This window comes from Plectropomus leopardus, chromosome 10 (genome assembly GCF_026936395.1).
Source record: "Plectropomus leopardus strain MGB_pleo_1.0 chromosome 10, ASM2693639v1, whole genome shotgun sequence".
Taxonomy (NCBI): domain Eukaryota; kingdom Metazoa; phylum Chordata; class Actinopteri; order Perciformes; family Serranidae; genus Plectropomus; species Plectropomus leopardus.
The window spans coordinates 10,481,386-10,501,437 of NC_142185.1; the positions used below are offsets into that span (position 1 = coordinate 10,481,386).

Sequence of the window (20,052 nt, forward strand, 5' to 3'; positions counted from 1 at the left end):
CAAACCGTTATGTACCATTGTGTTATCAACATTTTGTATTTCTCATTGTGTTAAATAGGTGAAGTTTTCCATTGAAAAGCTTGTCAGTAAGCTGGGTCCTACAACAATGAACATACATTTCGTATTGGTTATGCTATTTGAATCTGATTGCTGGAAACAGCAGAGGAAATGATTCAAATGCTATATTGTTTCGGTCCAGAAAAACATATTTTCAGTTCAAATGTTAAACTCTCCCTTGCTCCATTTGTAATAATCATAACACATCATTTGGGGAGTATTTGACCTGAAACTCTAGTACAAAACCATAAAGATTTCTCATGATGTTTCCAGATTATTTAATGGTCTCCTTGTAAAATGTAAATGCGTGTGATAGCCAACAAATGAGCACTCACTGTCTGATCCCAGCGCCAAATCCTGCCTCGTTCCATGTGTGCCGTGTCCTGTTGAACTGCTGCTGGCTGTGTGCAGGGACCAGCTCACACCTGACTGGGGATCAGCTGACCAGCCGCACAAGCTCTGCTCGAAGTCGCACACGGCTGACAGGGACGGAGTGGTGGCTGTGGGGTGTGAAAGAGACACACAGATTGTGAGTAAAGACGTGTGAGAGAGCATCTGCTTTGACTAACAGGAAATATAACTGATTATCAACTTGCCTTTTTTGTGTGTTTTTTTAGCACTTTCAGAGTGCTTTTAGCACCTTATTGAATCTAAACTTTTTTTTTTCTCAGTTTCTTTCCCGCCTTTTATGAGACTTAATGCCACAATGGCTGGCTTGTCTTTATTTTGATATGGCTTTGAGAGAGATTCCCATTATGTTTAGATGTTTGGCAATAGTACTCATCTAATATGACATCTCAATAAATCATGCTGAATACAAATATTCGAGTAAAAGAGAGATTATGTGGAGAGAGAGAATGGGCTTGACAGGAGAGAGTGGAGAGGATAAAAGAAAGCGAACATAGACAGAATGAAAGTAGCACAGTAAAGTGGGTGTAGATAGAAATCAAAAGAAGTGACATGAGAGGAGAAAAGAACATAAATAAGAAAGCGTGCCTAAAAAGAAAAAAACCACAATAACGACAATAAAGATAGAGAAAGTAGAGCATTATAAAATGCACTTTTTAGTCCTGAATCTTTGTATAATGTAATTCAGTTTAAGATCAAGATGCAACTACATGGACCATTTTAAACTGCATTACTCTAGATTTACTGCTGGCTTCCTTCCTGACAGTTGCTGACCTAAAGCTGTGAAATGATATTCGCAATTTGTGTGTGTGTGTGTGTGTGTGTGTGTGTGTGTGTGTGTGTGTGTGAGCAGGTGAGATCCTTGCTGTGAGAGCTTATTTTCACTCACAAACAGAGCTTCCTGTGGGACTCTTGAATCTAACTGACTTCAAAGCCCATAGGCCCTTTGGTGTATGATGACATCATGAGTTTGACCTTACGAGCGCCAGTGTTTGTGCAAGTGTATGTGGATGAGAGACAGAGACAAAATTATTGCATGTGTGGTCACTGGGAATCTGCATGATGAGTGAGAGTGGCGATGCTGCGCATGAGAGTGCTTGAATTAAGTGTGGGTGTGTTTACCGGGTCTCATTGCAGCGGTGGTCTGTTCTACTCTGGGCACGGTGGGGGTCGCAGTGTCAGGTACAGTGGTTGTTTCTGTCAACAGGGAAAAAAAAAACACTAAAGATCAGAATAGAATAGAATCAAATGACAGAATATATCAAAACACTGTGCAATGTGTGAAAAGTGAGCTTGGCTATGGAAGCCCAGTATTCATGTGAAATAATGTTTAGACCTGTCACTCGTGTTTATTTCTCTTGTAAAGTTGGGCATTTTAACATGGAGTTCTATGGAGATTGACTCATTTCTGGAGCTAGCCCCAAGTGGCCATTCAAAGAACTGCCGTTTCTAGCACTTGTGCGTTGGCTTAATTTTTCAGCCCTGGAGGTTGCTCATACCACTATGCAACTCTAAACAATTATCATCAGTTATTATGCAAATGAGCAACGACACATATATTACTTCACTAGGCAGTAAATATAACAAATATTGGTTGGGAAACATCCCCTACAATATTCAAATATGCTCAAAATGCCCCCACTCTCATTGATTAAAAAAAAAAGAAAAGAAAAAAGAAAATTGCTATTTTCCAACAGGCAACTACGCACAACCATCTGAAATAATCATTAGCAAATGTTATCATAATCAGAAATAAATTAAAATAATTGCAGTTATTACCACTACCTGTTCTAATATTACGGTGTGGTGCAGTTCTGCGTGTGGTGTTGCAGTACGCCAGCAGAAGCTGTTGCTCGACTGTTGCTCGACTGTTGTATGTAGGTACAATCAATGTCAAACGCTGAAATGTCCCTCTGTTTTATTACTTTCAAATGTATTAAAATGTGCAAAGCTCTAATTTAATATTACTACTATGTCTGCTATATAACTGTTTTTGAAAAGTGTTAGTATGTCCAAAAACATGTCAAAAGTCAGAGTGCGTGCATTGTTCCTGTATGGCAGTCAATCATATGCTGGCTCCCTAAAATGACATGCAATCTTCAAAACCTTAAGAACCTCATTTTTTAGATTTTCGTTTCAAAATTCTCAGTTAAGCTGCTAAATCTCTAATAATTTATCGTAGGGAAATTGAAATATGTTCCCCCCAAGTGCTAAATAACAATTAAAGCCCTATTACATTACATTTTACTTTACATTTAATGCAAGCAGTTACTGCTCTAATCATTTGTAACCTCCAACTCCCTTGACTGTCTAATAAGTACAGACAAAAGAGGACGTACGATAACCACATCAAAGCTTTTAAATATTCACAATTTGTTCTACAGCTGCTTTGCTGCACATTGTAAAATATCCATATCATAGCACTGCAGCAGTGATAATTAAGCAAAGCAAGACTAAGATATTTTACAGTAACTAATGATGTTTGGACACACTTCACTGTTGTTTTCAACGTCTGTTTATTAAGGCTGAAGTTTGTAACAATCCAGACAGTGACAGAGTGAAATGAGGCAGTGAGCTGGCACTCAGCTGAGGATCATGCCACACCACTTATTCTACCAACTGCAGGTTGGCACAAACACACACACACACACACACACACACACACACACACACACACAACACTATGATGATAGATGCTGCACTCCAACTGACCTTGGTACACAGCGGCATGCGACCAGTGCACGATAGATCAAACAGAGGCACCCACACACAGACAGGCGCATGCACACGTCAGCAGTGGAGTATGTCAGTGCAACCCCAAGACCTTCTGGTCTTAATAAGCAGTTTTCTACTGTTGGTTGAGATTCCTTAAATGGCTCTGAATGCTTTACCAGCTCCCTCACACACACTCTCACGCTGGTGAAAGTGAGTCTATATGTTGACGTAAGGGAACAGAAGATTGGCTCGTGTGACGCCACAAACCTCTCACCAAATTATTCTTAGAAATGACTTCTTTCTCTCTCTTATTTTCTGCCATTCATTTCATGTGCTGTCTTTCATTTTTCTGTCCTCTCTACATCTGTCATTTGGCTGTGCAAAGCCCCCCTCCCTCCTCTCTCTGTCATTTGTCACAATAAATCTGACCAGTTTCAGTTCTGCTGTGCAAAACCACCATCAACACCACAAAAAAGCTCTTTGTACACACACACACACACACACACACACACACACACACACACACACACACACACACAAACCGAGTCGATCTCTATTTTTTCTGCCTCTCCCGCGTAGAAGCGAAACCCTATCTCGTGTTGTTTCTGTTTTACCACAACCGCAATTTTCTTCTCCATAACTCTTTCTCTCACTCTCTTTCTGTCATCTCTCCCTGAGGCATATTTTGATTTCCACTCGTCCTTTGCTTTCGTCTGCCCGCAGATCTTTCTCTCTCTTTGTTAAGATTGCATCTCAATCTTTTGCTCTTTCCCAACGATCTCTCGCTCTCCTCTCAACCTCTCAGCGCTTCTCTCTGCGCTGGAACTCTCTCTGGTGTTATTTTATGTCCTTTCTAACCGAACGCTCAGTAAATCAGAGACCACTGTTGATTTACTGCTTGTATGGTTGTTCTAGACGATTCCATGCGTTGCCTGGTGATCTGTATGCGTCTTGTTCAGTGTGAACTCTTAACCTTTGCTCGCCAAAGATGATAGCTTTGAGTTCACTGCAGCTTTAATGCATATTGTGTATGTGCATAACTTTATTTAGTTGTTAACACACTCTGCAAACAGCGAAAGTATGCAGGATTATTATGTAAGCCCAAACAGAGTGGCCCCATATTTTCACGCGCTCACACAAACACACATGCACACACGCACACACACACACACACACACACACACACACACACACACACACACACACACATTCACATGCAGAATTAGATATCAACATTGGATAAGTAGCTCCCAGCTGCTGACATTAAGCTGTTTTAATTTGGTGCCCTTTACCACTGTAATTAGCCCCCCATATGGAAGGGAGAGAGGGAGGGGATGGAGATGAGAGAGGGAGAGAGAGAGCGACAGAGACACAGAGAGAGACATGGAGAAGGGAACACAACCCTCTCAACCTCTCACCACCATTTTCCTAATTACTGACCACACACGGCTCCTGTCAGCCTCCCATTTCTGACTCCATCTTCTCTCCATCCGTCTAATCCAATTTTGCTCTCTGTCTGCACCCTCCTGTTATTTCTCCCTTTCCTCACCCTCTTCATCATCTTCCATACCCCTCTTAGTCCCATCCATCAGGGTCCTCTCTTTCCTGTAAAGGTCAGTAAACTCATTTAAATAAATTACTTTATCATTAAACTTACATTTTTTGGTGTATTATTACACAATGAGTCATTTTCAACTTTCTTTTGCTGGAAAGTTTTCTTCTATTTGCTGAACGTGCAAGGCTGAAGTGTATTAGGCGCTTGTGTGGGAAAAGTGAGGATGATATCGGAGTTGGTCATGTTTTAAACATCAGGATTCAAACAGGGATGTAAAAGATACACCAATCTGTACATCTGTATTCTGCAGATGGGTCATCCTGAACACCACTAAGTTATAGCAACCTGCCATGACTCTGTGTCTCTTTCGCTCACACACACAAACCTCAAACTGAGAACCAGAAGGTGTTGGGTTCTGTTAACCACACACGAGAACACACACACACATGCACACACACACACACACACACACACACACACACACACACACACACACACACACACAGTCATAGGCCAAGGGCTCATTGTAAAGCTGCTGACTGAGCAGGGCGAGGCGGAAACAGAGAGACGAAAAACTGTTCAATTATGGAAAGAGCTCTGGGTATAAATCTACCTCTGTCAGCCTAAATAATGACTACTGTCACAGTGTGTGAGTGTGTGTGTGTGTCTGAGGAAGAGAGAAAGTCGTCCCTACTCAAATTATTGGTGACATGGTGGATGTGTGTGTGGGTAGGGGTTTCGTTTACGTAATGACTATGTGATTGACTGACTGACCGAATGGCAGACTCTGTGTGTGTGTGTGTGTGTGTGTGTGTGTGTGTGTGTGTGTGTGGCTGGAGAAATGTCTTGTTTATAACAGGGACCTCCACTGATAGTTCTACAATTCTATAATTTCATTTAGCAGACGCTTTTATCCAAAGCGACATACAACACAAGCAAGAATTTAGACTTAAGGAAAAAAAACCCTTAGTAAGTGCAAAAAGTGCTTCAGGTGTGATTGGTCACAGGTATTGCCGTCTAGTGGCAGAAGAAGTGCCGCACAGTCCCCCCCCCACCCCCTTTTTTTTTTTTTTTTTTTTTTTGAAACCAAAGTAATAACCAGTAGTGATCTCAGCATCTGAGATTCAACAATCTCAGTATCACTGTCTGTCTTTAGATGAAGCTGTTATGTATATTTAATGATAGTTAACAACCACTGGCTAACCCATCTGCTGTAGTCATCTATTCACTAGGTAGAAATTCCTTTAAAAAGACATTTTTCTATTCAACATATTCTGTTGACTCACTGTTAAAACCATCTGTGACACTATTTTATTACTTCAGTTGCTTCAGAGACAATCACAACTTTTTAACAAGACACAGCCTTACAGATTTTTATCCTTGTTAAATTTAAAAGTTCAATGGGCAGAAACACCCTCTTATATTTGGCTGCTATTGAATGAAATAAACTTTGATTAAATTGTTAGCAAATCTTTCATAAAAGGGACCCTGCAAAAACTGTTTAAGTGTTTTCCTTTCATGTGTCTTTTATTTCTGTATGTAATTATATGGATATTGTATTTGCACCTGGTCTTGCTAGACCTGGCACCCCAACCTCCCTCAAGGATCCCAGTGGAAATAAGCCATTGGCTTTTTTGTGTAATTCAGTTCTCTGCAATTTTATGTATGTGATAACTGTCTTTAGATGAAGCTGTTATGTATATTTAATGATTGTCAGATAACTGTATCAATTAACAGGACATACTTGCTATAAACATTGTTTCTGCAAAACATTTTCATCAAAATTTGGGGAAAAAAATCTATACAACCCAATGCAAAAAGTGTATATTTTTGGAAGGAGCAGAAACAGAGTTCTCAGTGACAGAAAACTTGGAAAGAAGTAGGTGAAATCTGAGTTATGGCACTACCAAGAATGAGGCTGTTAAATGTTGAAGTAGGACATCAATGAGCTGTGATGGTGGAAAACATGAGTGTTTTTGGATGAAAATCATCGCCATGGATCTGAATGGCAAATCAGACAACTACACTTAAAAACTAAAAGTGCAGGTTTGATTTATGTGTAGCTTAAAGTGCTGGACTAATTATGGCTCCCTCTTCTGTAGATGAGTGGGTGGGAAAATGAGTTCTTTACTGCAGGAAACTCTTTTGAGACTAAAATGTCTAATTAGCCCATTGTACAGCAAGCTACCAATAATATCTGATTTTACAGTAAGTGCTGCGCTGGACCACAAGTTTTAAAGCCTAGTAGATGGGGGAGGGAGAATTTCTGTAACCCAGTAAAATGGATCGGTGGTATGAATCCAAGCACATGACTGTAGTTAAAAAGCCACCCATAATAAAGCTTAAAGTGTGGCTGCAAAGGAGAGCTATGTGCTACACAGTTGAGATACTTGAAGCAAAGAAGCTTTTTATGTTAGGAATCTACAGACAGGGAATTTCTAATGAGTCCATTGTGCAACAAAGCACCACAAGGTATGTGACTGCAATTGTAGCCTCAAGTGTGAAGCTAAGTGCAACAACAACTGAGATGATAAAAAGAGGCTGCTGGCAATGAATGGCAAACTACATCAGTGAACAGTAGTCAGCTACAAAGGAAATGAGTTTAAGTGTGGCAAATGCCATTAAGCTAAATATGCCATTAACTGCTCTGGAGAAAAGACAGCTTTGTAGACCACTAAGCAGGAATGTGTTAACAAAGATACGGTTTAAACAATTTCTAAGACTCAATCAGTTTTATTTTGACATATTAAAGTGGAAATAGTTGTGTTTTTTTGTTTGTTTTTGCATTGCATCTGTGTTTTAATATGTTCTCCTGAAAACTCACTTTTATTATACAATGAAGGCTTGATTTATGGCAGAGAGAAAGTGCGTCAACCATTGTGCAACCAAAATAGGAAGAGAATAGCGCTTTTGTTTTTGCCTGTAGCTAATGGAAGCTGTCCCAAGTTACCAAACAGTATCAATGTACGGTCTTTGCATTTACAATTCCCAGTTACAGAAATGGCTGACTGTGGAACCACCAAAGTAACTGTGGAAACTGTAGTTGCTTAGCTTTGAAAAAAAGGGAAAGCAGTCCTGTTATCTTTGCAACAGCAGCCTCAACAATAATACCACTTTGGAAATGCTAGGGAGTTGAAAAATTGTCTGTTTCCACTTAAATTAAACATAGATTGACAGATTGTACTTATTTTGGGGTCATGGGTAAAACTTGTGCTTATATTTCTCTGAACATCAAATCTGTTGTATCAGGATAGATTTATGTATCATCTCGTTGTCAGTGGAGTCCCATTAGACATCATTAAAAATACAGTAAAAGACTCAGCTTGTATAAGATCGCAGGTTTTGATTCTGTGTTTAAATTTTGGCTGGTGGACCTTCAAATTTGGATCTTTAACCCTATAGTGGGTGGATAGATGGATAGATGGATAGATGGATGCATGGATAGATGGATAATGAAACAGAGAAAAAGAGGCAGGCACATCTGGGAAGTACTGCAAAGAGGTGGCGAGCCAAGCCTAAATATTTATACTGGGGGGAAAAAAAGCATTTTTGCAAACAGATACATATAAACACACATGTACCCACAATGAACCGGTGCCCAGCCCTGAGTGTTTCCATGTGTGATGTCTAAAGAAGGAAGAAAGGGGATTGATAAACTTTACCAAGTGAACAAAGCATGATTGTCTATGCATTTAAATAACCTCAGAATCTCTCTGGGTGCATGCTTGATTTGAGCTGGTGTGTCTTTGTTTGCAGCCTGGTTTTTGGAACGAATGACCAAGTCAAGAGCAGTGCTGCAGAACATCGAACACCTCTATATTGGTGGGCAAATGATTTCTTCGTCACTCAAAAACCCCAGTGTTTTGCCTCGGGAACCAGACAACCACAGGGATTATCCTGCTGGTGTCCTGTAAAAACTCCAAACACTTATCCCTTCAGGAACTAAAAACAGTGTCACTTTCCATTTTTGCACCCATGTGTATATAGTATGTGTATATATGTACATAGTACAGTGCCTGATCTGTGGTTTGGCCTGGCTCTGAAGTCATGAAACATTTACTGTTTGTGGGAGATTTTAGCTTTGAAAAAGTATAAAGATAGTGCTGGCAACAGGTTTGCTTTGCCTTCGATTTGAAAGGCTGAGACAGGTGAGGGATGAAATAAAAGAGAAAAATGTGTCTGTAGAAACGATGTGAGAAGAGTGAGATCTAGAAGAAGAGAGGGAAACAAATCCATCGGGGTAATGAGGTCAGGAGCAGAGGGAAGTTGAAGACACAGGAGAGATGGAGTATTCATGTGTGTGTGTATGTGTGTGTGTGTGTGTGTGTGTGTGTGTGGTGATGGGGCTGTTACAGGAGCCTTGGCAGGAGACAGGAGTGATTAAATTCTTGTGATGGGGAGGGAGTGGAAGGGGCGGAGATGCAGCGGGTACTGCAGAAGCCACAAACATTTGCAAACTCTACCTCCCTCTCTAACATTACTTTCCATTTCTTCTAATGTATTTATATGTGTTGGTATAAAAAAGCAGGGTCAGGGCTATAATTTTATGAACTGAAATAATGAAATCAGCTGCAGGCAGGTTGTTGTGTTCTTATCTTATACTGTATATCATTAAAGCAAGCCACTCTGCTGCTTCCCAACAATTTGTTATATGTGTCTGAATTCATTTTAAATAACTTTGGCAAAGAAATTAATTAAAAACGAAACAATGATTGCAGATAATGATTTTATCATATCTCTACACATTGCTTGCTCTTTGAATAGTTGTATCTACCTATTACCAGTAAAAAAAAAAAAAAAACAACTATATGCTCAGTTATATAATATCATTAATAAAATGCAACAACATCACTATGTATTCAATACTCCTAAAAACTATATTGCAGTCTTCTTGTTGTCATTATTATGTTGTGTTTTTATAATCACATCGCCGTAATCTCAGAGAAAAGACAGGAGAAGGAGGAGCAGAGGAGACAAATGAGTGGGTGTAAGTAAGGACACGTCCCACCAATCACATGAAAGTATCTGGACCGGAGCCACAGCTCACATGTGAAAGCTATCAACAATGTTGGACAAGGAACACACACACACACACAAACACACACACACACACACACACACACACACACACACTTGGCTAAACCTGAACAACTAGCTGGAAACCTGGAACAGCGGAGCACCTCTACAATGTTCTAGAACAAGAACTCAAAACAACATCCTCTCCCGGGTGCCACTGTAATTATGGAAGTGTTTGCATGTGTGTGTGTGTGTGTGTGTGTGTGTGTGTGTGTGTGTGTGTGTGTGCGTGCGCGTGTGTTTTCTTGGTCCAACATCATCGATATGTGAATCACAGACACAGTGAGGGTTTTTGGCTATTACTCGCTTTGCATATTACAATGTTAGTCATTAACTTACTTTAACTTTTGGCCTTCCTACATAGAAATCTGACCCTGAAATTTGATGCTTTTCCAACAACATTTGCATCATCTTCAAATCTACAACTGCACTGTGATTAGTCACATGCAACAATCTATCTGCTGAGGTATCCCACAGGTCAAACTGACACACTGCCAGTCACAGGGCCATCCTCTTTGCTATTACTGGCCAAACTTCACACAGCAAAAAAAAAACAAAAAACATGAACAGTTTTGTCTACCAAATGCAGTGCTGCTAATGGGCTGATCATTGCAGTTTTGTTGGAACACAAAGACAAGAAGCATTATTTCTGTCAGAATCTGGTTGGTATTGTTTAAGGTTTCATGACAAGGGAGGCAGGCTGGAGCCAGGATTTTAATTTTGGATTGGACAAAGTCATTTTGGCTGGGGCTTTTAATTACAGAACTTAATACTGTTTGCCTTTCTTTGATGGTTTCCAACTGGTAGTCTCATTGACACAGAAATGACTGATATCAAGCTGTGCAGGGCGACAAGTGTGGCTGGCTCATTATGACACCCAAATCTTTAAAAAAAAAAAAACGTTTTCATTGCCAAGACAGGGTATATTGTTAAATAGTGCAAAAAAAGAAATATAGTATCCCATTTATCATGTCTGTCTCCCGTCTTGCAGAAAATGTTTTCGGGGTTCTTTAGTCTCAATAGAAAATGCATTTGCAGCTATGAAATTAGTCAGACCAACATAAAGTGTCTCCAGACTTCACACGATTGTAGAGCAATAACTGTTAACCCTAACCCTAACTGTTTTAGAGAGTGAAATGTTGTTTTAGACCTAAACATATATTATAATGTTTGTTTTAATAATTACAAATAAAAGTGAAACAAAAAAATACATATTTTCTTCCAGTCATTTAGGATTGGCTAGTTGTGCAAGTGGGTGGACCCATTAGCTCCACCCACAACACAATGCTTGAAGTGAGGGTCCATGATTCAATAGCAGCACCAACAGCAGATGAATGTATTCACAGTGGACTCAAAGCCTCTTTCTCTCTCCGCCTGTGTATTTCAGTGTCTCTCTGTTGTTTTTACCCAGTACCCCCATCCATAACACTGAATTTTTCAATGGGGTTTGAGAACCTAAGCATGTATTTATACAACTAAGAACAAACCTTTGTCTTTTTGCCAAACAGGTGGTATGTGTGTGTTTGTATATGTATATGTGTGTGTGTGTGTGTGTGTGTGTGTGTGTGTGTGTGTGTGTGTGTGTGTGTGTGTGTGTGTATACATATGTGCCTGCCTGCCTGCCTGCCTGCCAACAACTAGGTGAGGAGTGAAAGAGATGAGAGCATAGCAGATGTTCTGATAGCTCAGTCATTTAAAACATGAACAAAACTGGCAGCTTCTAGTTCACATCCAATAGTCGGGGGTTACAAGACCTAAATTACATGTTGCCTAGCGTGAATGATCAGAATGAGTCCTGCAATAATATTCTGGCTTTTGTTTCTGTTTTTTGCACCGACGGTTCGCTGTAATAATGAGATGCTAAACAACATCATTGTGTGCCCCCTAAGAACCCTGTATCCGTAATTTTGAATTTCTTCATTGTAATTGGGTGCTGAGATTGTCTCTCCCATGTGAGGAAATTGTTTTACAGCCCTGAGGCCAGGTCAATGCGCTTCATTTTAAATACAAAAACAATACAGGGGTAGAAATGGAAAAGCAATTTCTTTGTGAGTTTGTTAAAGCTGATGTTTAGAGCATATGAGGTTTGTGATTGGCAGTGTATCAGATTGGTTTTGTCTTTACTTTTAAACAATAAATGAACTGTTAAAGGGGACCTATTATGCTTTGCCCTATTTTTTGTCATATATATAGTATAACAATGTGAGAGCATATTAAACCTGACCAGATAAAGAGGTAAACATATGTAAAAGTAATTCCCGTGAGCAAAAACCTCGGGCTTCATACCACTGTGCTTCGAAATGTCTCCCATCAGTATACGCTGCTATATTTGGCTACATGCTAATGTCAGGAAAACATGTAGGCCTAATCTTGGTTGCAGGTGTTGTTAATTTCTCACTGATTTCATATCATATTCCTGCTGGAACATATCTGCTTGTGAAGATTTTGGTTTAGAAGCTATTTTTGGTGATTTATCACCAGTGAAAAAGTGCCACTGTGCTCTGTTATAGTAATTTCCCATCTGGAACTTTGCTACATGTAGCAACATGCTGACATCCGGAAAACATGTAATCTTGATTTCCTATGTTGTTAATTCCTCTCTGATTTTGGATCATATAGCTGCTTAAACATGTTAAGTTGTAAAAAAAATAGTTCAGAGGCCTTTACTGGTTATTTTCCATGGTAGAAAGTGCTGCTATACTCTGTTGTAGTCATTTTCCATCTCCAAGTTGACTGCTACTTGGAACAGTCAAACATGTTAGTTGCCTGTGTTGTTAATTTCTCCTTAATTTCACATCATATGCCTGCTGGAGCTTGCTCAGTTTTGACAATTTTGGTTTAGAGGCCTGTATTGTGATCTTTCACAGCAGAAAATCTTGGCAAAAATAGTTACAAGTGCAAGGCCTTTTTGGAAGGGGCTCTTGAAGAGACAGGGGCTAAACTTAGCCTTCTAAGATGGAGGGTGAATACAGATATATTCAAGCAGATGGTATGAGGAGAATAACATATTTCTTTAAAAACAAAGCATCTAAAATGTTCTAGTAGAATCCCAAAATACATGTTGAACCTGAAAATAAGCATAATAAAAACACAATACTTTTAGGCACAGTGAATAAGGGGACACTTGTGCTCCTATTTTCAGTAAATGATGTATGACAGTAGACTGGCAATTTGAAATGCTAAGTACAGATTTAAATTATATGATGTCACTCATTTAAAAAATGGGTCCAGGTGTGTTATTTATGTCAGGAAACACTGGCCTGAAACCAGCTACTGAATAATGAAACGGCTACTCCCATTGCTGCATCCACTGCAGGCTGGCCTGTGTGTGTATGTATGTGTTTGTGAGTGTGTCAGTGAACATGTGATTGCCTTACACCGCTGATGTCTCCTTTTATTATTCATCAATTCATTAATTCACTCCTTCACTTCCTGCGTAGTGCTGGGACAGGCGGGGTTGTGGCTCAACTGTATGCTGAAGCTCCGGGGGAAAAAGGGAGCTCCTACAATTCTAGGTTTAAAAGGGAGGAAGGAAGTCCCTTTTAATGTGAAGGAAACACGGATAGCATGCTTGGTGGGAAAAAAATAGTCTTGAATTATGTGAATGCTGCCTATTAGAGAAATGGAATGTATGAGACATAGGAAGGAAGACAACCTCATAGGATGTCTCCTCATTGAACCGAGATGGAAAGGTGCTGTTGGGCCTCTTCCTCTATGACTTTATATCTTACTTCATATCTGTATCCCTGTTTGTGTGTGTATGTGTGTGTCTGAAGTGTGTGTCTGAATTTATAGAGGAGGGCCACTGGAACTGAATGTGTGTGTGCATTTTTATGCTTGTGACTTATGTGTAAACAGCTGTGTTCAGTGGACTGAAGCTGATGCACTCTGTTGAATATTTTATCTCCCTTTACAACCCAAGCACGCACGCACGCACGCACACACGCACGCGCGCGCACACACACACACACACACACACACACACACACACACACACATGCACCCACATACCACACGAGCCAGAAGGGAAACAAAGTCTTTTTTGTCTTCAGTCAGATGTGTTTTCTGTTTTATTGTTTTCATTTATAGCATAAGCACAAATGATTGTGGCTGCACGACTGGTGAGATCATGTGTTTTTCAGTGTTGTTATATAACGTCACTTAGCGTGGAGACAATTAAAAACCAGACAAAGTGCATTTTTAGAAAATCAACTTGCTCTAAGCCACTAAGATGCAGAATCATTTTAGTGTGTGATAGTGTGTGGTACTTAGGGATGGCAGCAGGAGCAGTTGCCGTGGTGCAAAGTGGGAATGAACTGTTATCGTGCACAGATTACATCCAGAAGGCAGACATCTGGCATGCAGACTCAGACAGCCAGACCAGCAGACAATCACTGAAACTGCAATAGCCAAGAGGTTGATCCGTGCTGTGATCATGGAGATGATGGCTGCAGATATGATGTGCATTAGTAGCAATAACAAGCAATGTGCATGGGCAGGATAAAACATAGCCGGTGCAATCACACAGGTTGCCATCACTGTGATTGAACATTGAGGACACATTATTCTCCATTAGACAGAAATCATTTGCTGCCATTCATGATATATTAAGTGTGCAAGCTATATAATCAGTCAAGAGCCATGATTTCCTGTGTCAAGGTTTAACGGTCACTTTGTTATCCCTGGGTTTTTTATATCAGTGTGCATATTTTACACTTAATAGTCGCCTTAAACTCATATTGAAAAGAAAGGGGAAGATTTTTTTTGGAAAAAAATAGAACTACAACTTTTCAGTTGTATGTCTCCTCAAACCAGTCAAGTTGAACTCACAGATGATACTTCACACACATCTTCAACCTGGCAGCACATCATTTTGGATATATATCATCATGATATCCTATGATACATTTGTTTGACAGTTTGTCACAATGAGTGTATGAATTCTTAAATAATAATAGTAAAGTAATATTATTTAAATTCACCAAAGGCATTCTTAAGATATTGTGTTCACAAAAATAGGATAATATGTATGATAGTATGTAAAATCCATGATGCCATCCCCAGCATAAAATGAAATTAAAAAAGAACATCCAAACATGCCACCTCTTATGTCTTGTCATTATGACTGCTGATAATTGGAAGAGAAATGAAAATACAGCTAAGTCTGAAACCAAAACAAACTGTAAAAGAGATGTAGAGAGATGTAAATTAGCTATATGTGCATTTAACACAGTATAAGCCTGCTATCCATCCAAGCATGTAAATCCATAATTTCATGCTGACTCATAATGTATGAACATGTAAAACTTTCACTAGAGTTTCAGTTTTTCCCCTAAGTGCTTTAAATTTCTATTAGATGAATTACAATTGATAATCCTCCATGTTATCTCAGTGGTAATCACAGTGCACGCCACTAAACAGTAAAATCCTTCCCTGAGGCAAACTGTTGATTTTAATCACTTTTTATTGGTGTTATATCTGTGTTATGCCTGAAATATATTTTAATGTAGTCATGAAAACTTGTTAAAACCTGTGTTAACAGTAGAGGATGTCCCTTCTCTTCCCATCAGCATCAACCTCTGGGATACTCCTGACCTGACACATCTAAGATATATTGTTCCCTTTGGACTCTCTCGTTCTCTCTCTCTCTCTCTCACTCACACACACACACACACACACACACACACACACACACACACACACACACACACACACACACACACACACACACACACACACACACACACACACACACACCACACACACACAGAAATACAGAATTTTAGCAGCAGGTCGTCAGTTGCAGCCAACAGCCCACTTCACATCCACTGGGAACAGGTACATGTCGTTTCCTGTTCTTGTCTTCACCTCTCACTTGTCACAAAATGACTAAAGCAGTAAGATCTGATGGCACATGAAGGAGAGGAGGAGGAGGATGAGAGGAGAGGAGGAGGAGGACGAGAGGGGAGGAAAGGAAACAAGAGGAGAGAAAGTAAAGTAAAAGAAATCATAAGAAAAGCGAGGAGAGGAGAGGAGGAGAGAGGAGAGGAGAGGAGAGGAGAGGAGAGGAGAGGAGAGGAGGACGAGAGGAGAGCAAAGGAAACAAGAGGAGAAAAAGTATAGTAAATGAAAACATAAGAATAGTGAGGAGAGGAGAGGAGAGGAGAGGAGAGGAGAGGAGAGGAGAGGAGAGGAGGGCCATTTACAGTACGTCTTTTAACAGGCCGTGTGGAAACAAAGTACAGAGGTCTGATTAAAAAAATTGAAAGGAGTACAGTTACTGTTTTTGCATGTATCATTACCAAGACTGTATCCCGGCTCTGATTTCTTCATAACATAGGATATTAAGAAAAATATATTGCTGCCGAATATATGCAGCACATCATTACTGCTAAGTAATAAATGTGGGGAGATTTGCACAAAGGCCTGCTTTATTATTGAAGTTATTGTGCAGCTGAGAATAATTTGCTTGCCACTGCTAACAAGCTGCATTCAACAGTAACACATTGTAATAAATGGTACTAACACAGCTCAATAAAGAAACATATAGACTAATGGTCTGCATCCATCACTCTTTACACTAAATCATCACCCTTTTCACACAACATTTTCCATAAATCCTCCAGAGGATCATGGATTGATCATGAAGACCAAATTCAGCGGACCATATACTGCACTTAATCCTTCACTACCTACTAGCTACATGTTAGTGTCATAATAGGCAGTGAACACAATATAATTCAACTCCACAGCTGGCCACTATTAGTAAAAGTCCCATGACCTAGACATGCTAATCCCTGTCCAGACATGCTGCAATACCTCCTATAGGGCAAGATGATTAACTGCACCACAATGCAGAATGCATGGAAGTAAGTACACACACACACACACACACACACACACACACACACACACACACAATTACTCAAGTACATGTATATACATATACTATACTGAACATACAGAAACTGAGATACACAAACACAATGGTGGATTAAAATACAAGAGAAAGCAGACATGCATATTCTAAATCCTCCGAAGCACACATCCAATCATGCACACAATACACACTCATTACAGACGTCAAAGAGATTAATGGTGTGATTTACGCAGCACGTTTCAGTCTTGTTTATGATTATGTTTATGGATCATGTAATATACATATATGCATAAATATCATGTAATTATGATGATGTATGCATGATGCAGTGTATGTAACAGGAGTACATTTTCACACCATCCAAACAAATGCAAGTGGGTATTTAACGTGTCACATTTAGACGTGAAAGTCCACAGACAACGCAGCCGTATTTGATGAGATGTGATGAGAAAGTGTTGTGTGTTCTTACCTGGCAGGTCACAGCCGAGGACCTCCATCCTCATGCCGATCCCAGCAGGCGACCACCTCTCCGGAAAGACTCTGATGTACTGGGCCACAATCTCATCAAACCTCCGCACCTCTGGAGTATCATAGTGGCCGTTCCCCTCGAAAATCTAGGAGGAGGGAGACAAAGGCATGTTGATGGAGATGCTATTAGTGATTAGAGAGTTACTGCAGAATGCTTTCCTATTTTCATTTCACAACAAGGGAAAGGATAAAACATTTCCCCTCCAGTATGAAAGATGTTTTCCTGCCAATTTTGACACTCCTAAGTTCAATACACTCAATGTGAAAATAAAGCAGCCTGCTTCACTGATGACAGCTGCTCTTTTGACTATAGCTCAACACACCAAGATCCTGCTGTGATTTAAAGAGAAACGTGCTACAAGTATCACTGCTTGTCCTAGAGTTTGTCTTAAAGCCAGAGCTGTCTGAGACGTGTCTAAAATACTACAAGATGAGTGATAAGCTTTACTCCATGTTTGTTTGATATATGTGGTATCTGTCAGAGCGGCTGCATTGATACATTGTTGTTTGATGAAGACAGCGTTGAGGATGAGTATCCCTGAAACAATGGAGGACGACATACCATAAATGCTGCAGAGGTGGTTAATTTTGTCATTTCGCCACTCCCCTGTTCACATCTTGTTGAAAAACAATAGCAAAATCGTGAGCCTGTCTCTCCAAAGTCGTATAACACTCCTAATCACCATTGTTTCCAAGCACAGTGCGACATGTGTCATAAAAATAACAACAGAGACTGTGTTTCCTTTGATTTTCAAGTAATTTTTTGAAGCAGCTTGCGGCAGCCTCTGGCAAAAACACAAGATTTATTACAAGCTGAAAACTGACTAGACTGTGCCGATCCCTTAAAAATGTGGACTGCTAAAGTTGTAATATTAGTTTCATTAATTGAATTGTATCTTCTGTCGTCCCCATTTCTCAAATTTTTAAAAAAACATATGATGAATATCCCACGATGCTCATTTAAAAAGACAGGCAGATGAGAGAGAACAGGATTTTAGCATCAGGAGGAAAGCTTGGCACTCAGTAGTACTATTAAAGCGTTTTAAGACAGAGTCTCAGAAAGGAGAACAGAGTTTAAAGTGCCCTGTCTCACAGTGCGTTAGACTGCAAGCAGTGCTGAGTGGTGATGCAGGAAAGACATTTTTAATTAACACCCATGAGAGACAAACAGAGGATGAGTGAGCAGGAGGCTGAGACACAGAGAGAAGCAGAGAGAGAGAGCGCAGAGGACTTAGACAGAAGCAGGGAGAATGAGGAGTGAGGTGATTAAATTGAATTATTATCAGAGCTGTGGCTGTAATAAAATGGCTTTTTTTCCTAAAAATGACAAGGCTGAGAGAGAGAGAGAGACAGAGAGGGGAAGAAAGGGAAGGAGAAAGGGAGAGCGAAGAGGGATTGAGTTGAAAGACAGCTATAAATAAACTACAAATGAGGGAGAACTGACAGTGACAATCAGAGAGAGGAGAGTACATATGTATGTGTCAGACGAAGTTCCCCTCCTTTACCTTCGCGAACCCAGTCTTGCTGTCGGTGATGTAAGTCCAGTCTTTGCCGGTCAAGCTGTGAGCCAGTTTGTACTTTCTCACAAACGCTCTATTCTCAGCACTGGTGCTGCCCTCCAGCCCTCTTGCACCCTGGGTAATAATGCCACGCACCATCTTGGGCACACCAAGGTCCGCCTGAAACAGACAAACATGTCACTCTCTGCACCACAGTCCCTTTCTAGATCCCCTGTATAATGTAAACACTCTGACTTTCCCTTTAGTCTTCACAGTCCATCAATGTCTGTTTTCCATCATACAACATTTCACAAGTTGCCAGACTTGTGAAACTCTGTTTTAGCACCTGCGTCTTTAAGCCTTCCTCCCACCAAATAACACTCTGCTATGATTTGTCAGTGTTTGCAGGTCTTTCATATTCCAGCGTCACTGCATGGTCATTGCAGTAAGAGAATTGCTAAAATGGAGAATAGTGACACTTTCTGGCAGGAAATTCACCCCTAAAAGCTTTAAAAAATCACAACTTGACATGTCCTATCAAGAGTATCATCCAAAACTGGGGAGAAATTAACACTGGCAACAAAGATTACATGTTCTCCTGACATTAGCATGTAGCTTCATTTACTTGCAACTGGTGAGTGTGTATCCTATCAAAGAAAAATCGCCAATAAGCTTCTTAACACAAGTTGACATGTTCAAGCTGGAATAAGATCTGAAATCAGGGAGACATTAACAACATTATTCTCCAAGATTACAGGTATTCCTAATGTTAGCATGTAGCTACATGTAGCAGTGTACTTGCAGTTGAAGAACGACTGTAACAGAGATTGTATAGTTTACTTTCAACTGTAAAAAATCACCAATAATACTTTCTAAATCAAAATCTTCACAACTGGACATTTTCCAGCAGGAATATGATCCAATATTGGGGATAAACTTACAAATTTGGCATCCAAGATTACATCTTTCCCTGACTTAAGCTTGTAAATACATGTAGCAATTTAGACTACATAATATAAACACTTGTCATAGTGTGCCGGAAACAAATGGCCATTTAAAAAATTATCTCAAGCTGACGTCAAGTTGTTGGTAACATAATATTCAGAGCTGTCTTGTACATACCTAAATTTAAAACTAAATTTTTCTGTTCTTATATATATTTTTTAAATTCAATGTTTAATTCCTGTACATTGAGAGCAAAGATAACCAAAGTCAAATTCCTTGTTTGTGTAAGCATACTTGGCCAATAAAGCTGATTCTGATTCAGATTATTACCATTAATAAATCAGTTGTAAACCAAATTGAAACTTGAGGTTTTTGCTCACAAGGATGTT

At 39.8% G+C, this 20,052-nt stretch overlaps 1 protein-coding gene across 3 annotated transcripts in view; it reads right to left on the reverse strand.

Moving 5' to 3' along the window:
- The window catches only part of LOC121949453 (neuropilin-2-like), a 124,564-nt gene that overhangs the window by 31,000 nt on the left and 73,512 nt on the right, over positions 1–20,052 (reverse strand). For all 3 annotated transcript variants that reach the window (XM_042495145.2, XM_042495143.2, XM_042495144.2), the window contains exons 10-13: positions 18,725–18,898; positions 17,161–17,305; positions 1,588–1,662; positions 393–557 (exon numbers count right to left, since the gene is read on the reverse strand). In XM_042495145.2, coding sequence (XP_042351079.1) covers positions 393–557; positions 1,588–1,662; positions 17,161–17,305; positions 18,725–18,898 — 559 coding nt within the window. The remainder of the gene's footprint in view (positions 1–392; positions 558–1,587; positions 1,663–17,160; positions 17,306–18,724; positions 18,899–20,052) is intronic.